The sequence below is a fragment of the Ranitomeya variabilis genome, chromosome 6 (assembly GCF_051348905.1).
Source record: "Ranitomeya variabilis isolate aRanVar5 chromosome 6, aRanVar5.hap1, whole genome shotgun sequence".
Classification (NCBI taxonomy): Eukaryota; Metazoa; Chordata; class Amphibia; order Anura; family Dendrobatidae; genus Ranitomeya; species Ranitomeya variabilis.
In genome coordinates this window covers 158,318,528-158,329,538 of record NC_135237.1, presented here as the reverse complement: position 1 = coordinate 158,329,538, position 11,011 = coordinate 158,318,528, and the positions used below count along the sequence as shown (strand labels likewise).

The window sequence follows — 11,011 nt, the reverse complement described above, 5'->3', positions numbered from 1 at the left end:
TGCATCAACCTCACACAGGACTTGCAGGCAGTAAGACATGAAACTGTCTTTTCTGTAGGTGTGACATGCTAGCTTCACAATATTGGGAAGAGTTAAGTCATAGGATATGTTCACACTGGGTGCAAGAAAAATCTGCTTGGAAGTTGACATGTATGCTGTACAGGTTTACCAACTGACTTCAGTGGGTAAGTGAAAACTTACAGCAAACCTCCAGGTCTTTGCTGCAGATCAAAGGGGTTGTTCCCTTGTGGACATCTTTTTTTTTTTTTTTCTATGTATACTTAATTTTTAGCCCCAGATACTTGCATTTATTTTGGTGAGTTAATTTCATTGAATATTTTGCAGCTTGGCTTTTATATGATTTTTTTTTTTCCGCTTCCCTGCACATTCATCTTTAATGTGGGTCTGTGGTCATACACCAGCTGAAAGGAGCTCAGAAATGCAGAATAAAGTTAGAAGCTCTCCCATTGGACTGACAGTTTCACAATTAACTCATTCCGCAGCCAGCTATAGACAGTGCAACACAGAAGACAACATTTTTACTGAAACTCAATTGCCAAAGTTTTTATCCAAACATACATGCATTTAAGTAGGGACAAAAATGTTGTCCTCAAAAGTGGAAAACCGCTTTAAGGGAATACTCAAGGGAGATAAAAACATATTTTCTTACTGTCCCCGCTCTCATAAGCTATAAATGAGATTTCCCCCCCCCCCCCCCCAGTGCACTTTAATTATTTTTATAACACTTGTAATTCCGTGTGATAGGAGCTGCTCCTCACTGCTCTCCCCTTCCCGTCTAGGACAATACGTCACACACCAGAGTGCAGCTCTCCTCTGTGAGTATCACCCAGCCTGAGAAGTGTCCGATTGTAGAAAGACTGACAGAGGGACTAAGAAATGCAATGAGTACAGTGTACATTTTCTCTCCTAGCCACCTGCAAACAACCCTGAGTTGTCTGGTTTACCCTTGTAGCTCCTAACAATCAGAAAATATGCACCTAAAAGCATGTCCAAAAAAAGTGCATATTTTACGCAGCATTTTTTTCTCGTAAAGAAAAATCTGCTGCAAATACTCCACTTGTGCATAAACTCCACTCAGCGGAGATTCCCGTGTACCAACACGACAGGCCCTTCACATTCTTTGCATCACAGAATTATTCTCCTACACTGGATGAACTTGTATTTTAATGAGGTTTGTTGTATGGTAATTGCAGCATGACAGTCAGGCTTTATGGCTTGTGGTAGAACTATATCCAGACCTTCTGATGTCTAGTACTTAGCTGTAAGCCATGCAGTATGACAAAGCCAATGTGCTGTCAATAAATGCAGAAACTATACTCAGACCTGAAAATTCTATTTTTGTTTCCCTCCCTACCAATAATCAATCGTATACTTATCTTAATATATACTTACCTTGTAATTAGTGATGAGCGAATATACTCGTTACTCGAGATTTCCCGAGCACGCTCGGGGGTCCTCCGAGTATTTTTTAGTGCTGGCTACCAGATGTAAATCATTCAGCTGCGGCAAGAAAAACTAAATCTCCAAGCACTAAAAAATACTCGGAGGACCCCTGAGCATGGTCGAGAAATCTCGAGTAACGAGTATATTCACTCATCACTAGTTGTAATATCTTCACATCGTGTTCCGTCCAAATGTGTCCGGATCCCAGAATTCCAAGCTGTGGAAGTTCACCGACTGCCATATTGGGACACTCAAGTGATGGGTGTCTCAACATGGAAACTGCTGGTGGTACCAGCCTCTTGTGCGGTACCACCAGCGGAACACCTTCGCAAACACACCGCCGCTGAGATCAGCCGAATGATTCACTGACCGCCGCCATCTTTGTACAGGAGGAGCGCATACGCAGTTTTAATGTGACCGCCGCTATCTGACTGCACAAAGATGGCGGCGGTCTGATTAACTACGCCTGTGTGAATTCCGCGCAGGTGCACTGAATCATTCGGCTGAGGCCGGCGGAAGATGCGCGACGTGTCTACAGGCAGAGGAAGCCGGTCACATTAAAGGGGTTTTCCCATGAACGAAAGCATACCACATCTCCATGGCAGGAGAGGAAGCAAAAGATAATACTGACATTACAGCAGGGATCACAGAGGATTTCTTTTGTCAGGTAAAATATTTCACTGACTGTTTTTAAACAATATTGTATCCTCTGCGATCTCCTGCTGTAATGTCAGTGTTGTCTTTTGCTTCCTCCCCTGCCCAGGAGCTGTGGTATGTTCTGTACACGGTCAGACACAGACAATCTCAACGCTGCAAAGCCTGCCCCCATTGTGACATTACCACCCTCCATCTAGTTGTCTGTATAATTTCCTTACCCCATGCTGATCTGGCCTTCCATAATGCCTTAGGCCATTATCATCCACAGCTGCGTTCCAGAATTCTGCTCGTGTACTGAGCTGTGATCTCCCAGCCGCTCCTGTGAGTTCCGTGATGTAAAAGTATCCTCTATGGATTTCCATTCGCTTACATGTTACTTGTAAAAATTATAATGCTTTCCAGATGTCAGTAGTGATTAGCAGAATTATGAATGCAGCTCTGGATGTAAATGACTATGGAACTGCAGATCCATGCAAGATGCTTAATAAGCTTTGTGCTGATATGGAAAGCATACAGTGATGGCCTTGGCCTGTGTATACATGTATGCAAATCTCCACATTGTGACGTTTGCATTGAGACCACCCACATGTCTTCCTGACCAGCATTAGTTTCTAGGGTTAATGATGGCTTTGACGATCATATTGCTGTGTTCGTCCTATGTGCAGTAGCTGGCAATTAGCTGCTGTGCTCTATGTGCGAGCGATAGAAGAAAGGCGGCATTGTGGTCATATTTGTGCCATGGCTTTGTGCCAAGTCCTCATGCACCAAACACAAACAGTTTGTAAAACAAGAGTCGGCTCCAGCCTGGCCCTGTGGGCTTCTCACGCCATCCCACAGAGGCCGGTGTTATCCGCTAACTGGCACGTCACATGCCCCCTATCTCAGGGACGTGGATTCTAGGACTGGGCTACGGCTTCTCGGGAGACGCTGCTTGGCCTCGACATAGAAGATATGAAGGTCAGAATAATGCAGACTTCTGGCTGCAGGATTGCCATTACCCTTTCCTCTTCTCGTACTTGTGGTACTCTCTCACACACTGCTTCCCAGGCTAAACATAGAGCCGATGATGAAGAATGCATTGTACATTATGAAATATGAGGAAATGTCTCATTTCCCCCCAAAGTAAAACAATGTTCACAAGTGTCCCCCCTCAGGGGGAAGAAGGGTATTGGATTGTCCCTGCTGCTAGGAGATCTCCTGACAATGGCAATCCACTGATTGTATGATAAAGTGCAGTGAAGTCCCCTGCTGCAGCTCTCCCTTGGGCAGGGTGCACACGTTACGGCTGTGCTGCAGGTTACCTGCACGTACAATTTTCAGTACCAGTAAAGGGGATAAGTTTAAACTGAATTTCATCTGCACACTCTTTTTTTTTTTTTTTTTTTTTTTTTTATTAAATTTTGTTTTTTTTTTGTTCTGGTGGTTAATCCGTGCAGAGGTCTTTTGTCTGTTAATGCTTTTGTTAGTTTTACCCTAGATTTCAGAAAGAATTGACTTCCGTTAAGTTGCACGTGGAAAGTTTCTGCTACATATACATGAGATTTCTATAACCTGAGTATTGGCTGCTCTTACAGATATTCCATATGGATTTATCTTTTTAGAGCAGATTCTGTGCAAAAAATCTGCAGCAGTTTGTCTTCCAATTCTTTCAGAAGCTGGCATGCTGCAGATTTCTCCATGTGTTATGCTGTATGCCTTGCCCCAGCGGGTCAGTTCTGTCATATTTTCACAGCAAATGTCATCTTTGGCTATGGAACAGATCTGCCGTGTCGTGCTTACTACACTGCTACGTTTTTCCTCCCGTCTGTCCTGCACACCTCGTAAGCTCCGGTCAGGATCTCCTCAGTGATGGCTGCAATGACCAGGCGTTGGGTGTCCTTGTTGAGCAGCATGTTGCCGTCAGTTGACATGTTAATCTGCTCTTCTTTGTAAGGTATTAGGTTACTGTGGTGCTGCCTGCTGAATGTGACAGGCCGCCTTATCACTCCACTCACCTCTAAGGCTAGTTTCACATTTGCGTTTAAAAATGCAGCGTTTAAAACGCAAACGCAGGTGTTGAAAAAACGCATGTAAACGCGTGCAAACGCATGCGTTTTTCTCATGCGGTAAAAAAACGCAGCGTTTTGACGCGTTTACATGCGTTTTTTTCCTGCATTTGCGTTTTTGAAACGCATGCTGAGAAGTGTATGACAGCTGCCAATCATTAAAATCATCTAGAAAACCCAATATAAATAGAAAAAGCTATATTTACTTCAGCGCGATATATGTGAAAAGCCGGTAACTCAATTGCCGGCTTTTCATTTCTCCTGCCTAAAAACCCGACATGATATGAGACATGGTTTACATACAGTAAACCATCTCATATCCCCCTTTTTTTTTGCATATTCCACACTACTAAAGTTATTAGTGTGTATGTGCAAAATTTCGGCGCTGTAGCTATTAATTTTAAGGGTTAAATCGCGGAAAAAATTGGCGTGGGCTCCCGCGCAATTTTCTCCGCCAGAGTGGTAAAGCCAGTGACTGAGGGCAGATATTAATAGCCTAGAGAGGGTCCATGGTTATTGGCCTTCCCCTGGCTAAAAACATCTGCCCCCAGCCACCCCAGAAAAGGCACATCTGGAAGATGCGCCTATTCTGGCACTTGGCCACTCTCTTCCCACTCCCGTGTAGCGGTGGGATATGGGGTAATGAAGGGTTAATGTCACCTTGCTATTGTAAGGTGACATTAAGCCAGATTAATAATGGAGAGGCGTCAATTATGACACCTATCCATTATTAATCCAATTGTATTAAATGGTTAAAAATAACACACACACAATATTGCAAAGTATTTTAATGAAATAAACACACAGGTTGTTGTAATATTTTATTGCTCTCTCAATCCACCTGAAGACCCTCGTTCTGTAACAAATTAAAAATAATAAACCAACAATATACATACCTTCCGTAGATCTGTGACGTCCCACGATGTAAATCCTTCTGAAGGGGTTAAAATATTTTACAGGCAGGAGCTCTGCTATAATGCAGCTGTGCTCGTGCCTGTAAACCCCGGGGAATGAAGGTAATGTAGGTCAATGACCTGTAGTTACCTTCATTCGCGGTGATGCGCCCTCTGCTGGATGTCCTCATGAACTGGAGCCTGGGAACTTTTTCCCACGCTCGACGTCATATGAGGACATCCAGCAGAGGGCGCATCACCGCGAATGAAGGTAACTACAGGTCATTGACCTACATTACCTTCATTCCCTGGGGTTTACAGGCACGAGCACAGCTGCATTATAGCAGAGCTCCTGCCTGTAAAATATTTTAACATGGGGAGAACATACAAACTCCTTGCAGATGTTGTCCTTGGTGGGATTTGAACCCAGGACTCCAGTGCTGCAAGGCACTGAGCCACCGTGCTGCCCTCAATGGTAACACTCCTGCCTTCTTCACAATTTCATGCTCAGTGATGGTGTATACACTTTTCTCTTTTTTAGGTAGTTGTTTTTTACTTTTTTTTTTTTTCTCTTTTCTTTGCCTCTCGTGTCTAGTTATATGTCCTACCCTAAAACAAAGTATATTGTCTGTAAAGGTCCCCTGGGTTTATGAGGCCGTTGAGTAAGAGGTCTATCAGTGAGTCTTTTATACTTGGTTGGCTACACCTCGTACTTTTGTTAGAATAGGTTACAGAAGTTCAGTTTATGACTTCCTTTAGTGTTTTCTATACCAGGAAGGGTTGCTCCTCGGTATATTACACAATTCTATGAGTTGTGTCCAAAATCCTTGACTAGTGCCATCATAATGTTTCCAGATACCGGACAGACTCCGCTGTAGTCATCAGGCTGCGACACCCGTGCAGTGCAGTTTAGCAGAGCTGTACCATAACTCTCGGTATGAAGCCACATCAGACTTTTGTTGCTGACGTGACTGTTGCACAGTGACCTAATGCGGCACATAAGTTTCAGTCGTTGTGATTTGGCGGCACAGCTGTGCGTGCCAAGCACCTTCGTCCTTCTAAAGTCCCCTAGTACAATGGCCAGAGGACTAACTGCCAACTATAATAAAATGCGCCTGATATGTCTATATTCCAGAAAGTCATTTCTCTTTTGTGTGGCAATAAAATACTCCAGAGCCAAGTTTCTGGAGATGTGACACGTACACACAGACGTAGGTGGCTTCATGGGTGCTCTAGTGAACGTAGTTATTCACCAGGGCTCGTTAACGGCTATTCGTGTGATGGTTTCTCTTAACAAGTCACACGACCAAGGAAGACACTTCTCTGACCTTATTGGTGTGAGACTATTTAGAGATGCAATTTTGTTGTGTGATTAGGGAAAAAAAGGCAAATTGCTTTCAAGTCGCATCCGACTTGTCTTTTGGCAAGTGAGCTGAGGGCGACTTGTGATCAGTGACAAATGAACACGTTTGGAAGTGTGTTCTACAGTCGCAGGTAGCGATGCGTCACCATAGGAAGTAATTGCAGCAGTTTGAGCTCAATGTCGCTCTATACATGTCACCGTGTAGTCCTAGCCTAATGACTACCGGTGTCTGACTGCTACCTCGTAGCACTTAGCAGGAGGAAACGAGACCTGTACTTTCATGGTGGAAGCTGCTTTGTGTACTGAATCTGCAAATTTTCCCTTTTTTTTTTTTTTTTTTTTTTTTTAAAGCAGACGAAGAGCTGTGTAGGATGTATTCACATGCAGAAAATGTGGCCTCTTTGGAAACTGCACCATTCTGCCCAGGGCCGCTGTATGGTACAATATTGCTCATCGGCACGATGCACACCCTTAGTCCTCTTATTCTACTACTCGTGTTACAATTTGAGACCTTAGGGTCTCTTCAGGGAATCTGAAGGTGTGAGGGTGGAATTAGATTGTGTTGCCTTGATGATGACTAATGTTATCCTTGAGGTCCCGTCTAACTCTAACATTGTATGAAGACTCGATGACTACGTGCATTAGATTTGCTCCATATAAAGTACAGAAAGTCCGTACATTCTAGCAATTTCTGTAACGTGTGGGAAAACTCCAGGTCCGTATTAGATATGTGTATGATTTCTGAAGGTAGACGGGGCAGAAGGTCACCCTGCCTCCTGCAGCCCCATGGATATAGTATACACACTGGGGTAAAACTATAACCTTCATAGATGTGAGCTTTTACTGAGAAGCTGGAAATGCAGAAGTTGTCTGTAAGTTGTGTTGTAATTCAGTAAGCGTGGACACTTCATCCTCTCCAGCCCCTGGGAAGAGCTGCCAAGTGGTGATGTAAGCGTTCCCCTAGCTGCTCATTGTGTGGCATGGCTGCAGGCCTCCCCCATTGTGTGATCAGAGGCACCGCTCCTTGTGTGCAGGGCCGTCCCGCAGACCTTCTCCGCTCAGCACCCCTCCTGGATCCCAAACGTTCATTACATAACCATCTCCAGACAATCGGTGAATGATCCTCATTATTCTTCATTTTATATACTTAAACTAATTGTCTGTTTCCTGGCCGCTGCAACTGTAGGGGGGAGGGTTACAGTATGAAGGTAGTGATCAACACGTGTGACGTGGGTCAGTAAGGCTACGTTCACATTTGCGGTCAGCGCCGCAGCGTCGGGCGCCGCAGCGTCGCCGCATGCGTCATGCGCCCCTATATTTAACATGGGGGCGCATGGACATGCGTTGTGCTGCGTTTTGCGCCGCATGGCCGCAAGCGTTGGACGCAAGAAACGCATCAAGTTGCATTTTTTTTTGCGTCCAACTTTCGGCCAAAAAGGACGCATGCGGCGCAAAACGCAGCGTTTTAGCGTGCGTTTTGCCGCGTTTTTGTTTGCGTTGTGCGCTGCGGCGCCGACGCTGCGGCGCACAACGCAAATGTGAACGTAGCCTAAGTTATTAATTTTTAATAAACTGTGTAATATTCAATTAACTGTTATAGACCAGAAGAGTACAACATTTCATAAGTCTGCAGCAGCCTTAGGCTGTGTGCACATGTTGCTTTTTTTCGTGTTTTTTCGCTATAAAAAAATGCATACATTATGCATCCCATCATTTAGAATGCATTCCGCAATTTTTGTGCACATGATGAGTTTTTTTCCGCAAAAAAACCCGCATCGCTGTAAAAAACGCAGCATGTTCATTAATTTTGCGTGTTTTTCCCGCTATTTAATGCATTGGGAAGCTCCGGGGGAAAAAAAGCGAAAAAAAAACGCATGCAAGATTTCTTGCAGAAAATGTCCGGTTTTGCTCAGGAAATTTCTGCAAGAAATCCTGAACATGTGCACATAACCTTAAAGTGAACCTGTCGGCAGGATTGTGCTCAGTATCCTACAGACAGTGTCAGGTCGGCGCCGTTATTCTGATTGATACCTGGTTCATTAAATTCGTCTCGTGGTTGTTAGCCAATCTTAATTTTCAGTTTTGAGTTAATGATATGCTCGTGCTGTGGGGGGGCTTCATGTAGTGCTCTGATTAGGGGTTCATACTGATTGCTTATGACAGGCCACTTATCCGTCAGTAACCTGCCCCCCGTTTACATAATAATGCATATAATATTGTTGCCTTAGGAAAAAAATAAAAAATTAACTTCAGCAAAATAGCGGTGGCGAATGCGCAATAGATACTACTACACAAGTGCCGCCTGCGCCATTTTGCTGCAGCTAAATTTTTTTGTTTTTTTTTCCTCCAACAAAATGCCGTCGCTTACGCAGTATCCTCTATCAGCAAGCAATAGATGCTATTGTGCGTGTGCCGGTGACGTTTTGCTGTTTTTTTCTTTTTTTCTTTCTTTACGCTAAGGCCTCTTTCACACTAGCGTCGTGCACTGCACGTCGCTGTGCGTCGTTTTGTAGAAAAAACGCATCCTGCAAAATTGCTTGCAGGATGCGTTTTTTCTCCACAGACTTGCATTAGCGACGCAGTGCGATGCATTGCCACACGTCGCAACCGTCGTGCGACGGTTGCGTCGGACCGTCGCCACAAAAAGTTGCATGTATCTTTTTTTGTGCGTTGTGACATTCTTTTCCGACCGCGCATGCGCGGCCGGAACTCCACCCCCGCCTCCCCGCACATCACAATGGGGCAGCAGATGCATTGTAAAACTGCATCCGCTGCCACTGTTGTGCAGCGCTTTCACAGTTTGCGTCGGTGCGCCGCAACGTCGCATTGCGACGTGCAGTGCACGACGCTAGTGTGAAAGTAGCCTAAGCCAACATTATTATATGCATTATGTAAAATAGGGGGCAGGTCACTGATGGATTGGTGACCTGACATAAGCCATCAGTATGAATACTGAAGCCCCCCACAGGCCGCCCCAGAGCACAAACATAATCATTAAGTGAAAACTACAAATAAAGATGAAACAACCACAAGACGGATTTCATCACCCAGGTATCATTTTACTCAGTATAACGGCGCTGACCTGACACTGTCTGTAGGTTACTGTGCACAACCCTGCTGACAGGTTCCCTTGAAGCCTTATGGGTTTGTGCACACGTGAGGATTTCTTGCAGAAATTTTCCTGACAAACTGGACATTTATGCCAGAAATCCGCATGTTTTTTTTTTTTTTTGCGGTTTTGACGCGTTTTTTGTGCATTGTTTTTCCAAATGCATAGAATAGAGGGAAAAACGCAGAAAATCCGCAAAATTAATGAACATGCTGCTTTTTTTACCATGATGCGTTTTTTTCACGGAAAAACACACCATGTGCACAAAACATGCAGAATGCATTCTAAATGATAGGATACATAATGTATGCATTTTTAATGAGTTTTTATAGCGTTTTTATCGCGAAAAAACCTGAACGTGTGCACATACCCTATAAGTGGTTGTGTGCACACAACCCATCCAGGTGAGGCAATCTTCCATATCCTTCTTCTATATGGTCACCCAGATAAGACCCTATTTGTGCTTCGTGTCCTCTCCAGTTTCTCTTGACTCGGCTATTCAGGGCACTAGTCTTCTGTAGTGGGCACACTGTGGACCAAGAGTACTTGCCCCGTCCCGGCTGCATCCCACCTTCTTGCTGCTTCTTTATGATATGAAACCTACATCAAAGCCCTTGGGTTGTAAACCCCTGTTCTAGAGCCTTCCTATGAGTAACCATGTAGGTTATGTGCTGTGGCACAATGGCACTGTCCCTGTGTAGTGTATCATTAAAGCCTCAGGGGGACATTGATGTATTTGAGCTGCGAGCACTTGGCTTGGACGCACTAGGCCCTAGCTTGCTTGAATTGGGATCTGTTGTTCTAATTGTGGCCATTCACGGTTTTTTTTTTTTTCCCTTGCACACGTTACTATTCTTTCTATTCTTTAGTGCTGCCGGCGGTGAAATCTTCAACCAGTGCGTAGCAGAAAGGGAAGAGGCCTTCAAAGAGAAGGATGTCCAGAGGCTCATGAGGCAGATCTTGAAAGGAGTGTCCTTTCTCCACAGACACAATGTGGTCCATCTTGACCTGAAGGTAAGCACGCGTCAATAAATAGAAACTTTCTACATCCTCTGCTTTCTCCAGTCACTCCTTCTTCTGAGGCTTCAGTTAATATTACACGAGCCATTGGGATAGAGGCATATTGATGCCAGCGAAGAGGTTAGTTTAGGATTTCCCTCTTAATAGATTATTCCACACAATGCAGATCATTTTTTGGGGGCGGGTTCATTTGTCATTTATCATTTATATATAGTTAATGATCAGGGACTGTTTGAGGAAAAAGTCAGCACCTATAGATGGCTGTAAAATGCAGACAGCCAGAGAGAGCCTGTTTCCTAAAGTAGGGGAAATGGAGCTTCAGTAATTGATCCGATGGCTGCAGAGCTCATTCTAGTGTGATGACAACTGCTGATCAGACAAATCACTTTCCGATTGTGTAACCTGCCGCTGTGCACAATCAGCACTAAATACATTAATACTTTACTGGACACATTGATCC

At 44.4% G+C, this 11,011-nt stretch overlaps 1 protein-coding gene across 2 annotated transcripts in view; it reads left to right on the top strand.

Annotated features, from left to right (window-relative positions):
* STK17A (serine/threonine kinase 17a) overlaps window positions 1-11,011 on the top strand; it is a 43,797-nt gene that overhangs the window by 25,084 nt on the left and 7,702 nt on the right. For both annotated transcript variants that reach the window (XM_077269165.1, XM_077269166.1), the window contains one exon: window positions 10,401-10,545. In XM_077269165.1, coding sequence (XP_077125280.1) covers window positions 10,401-10,545 — 145 coding nt within the window. The remainder of the gene's footprint in view (window positions 1-10,400; window positions 10,546-11,011) is intronic.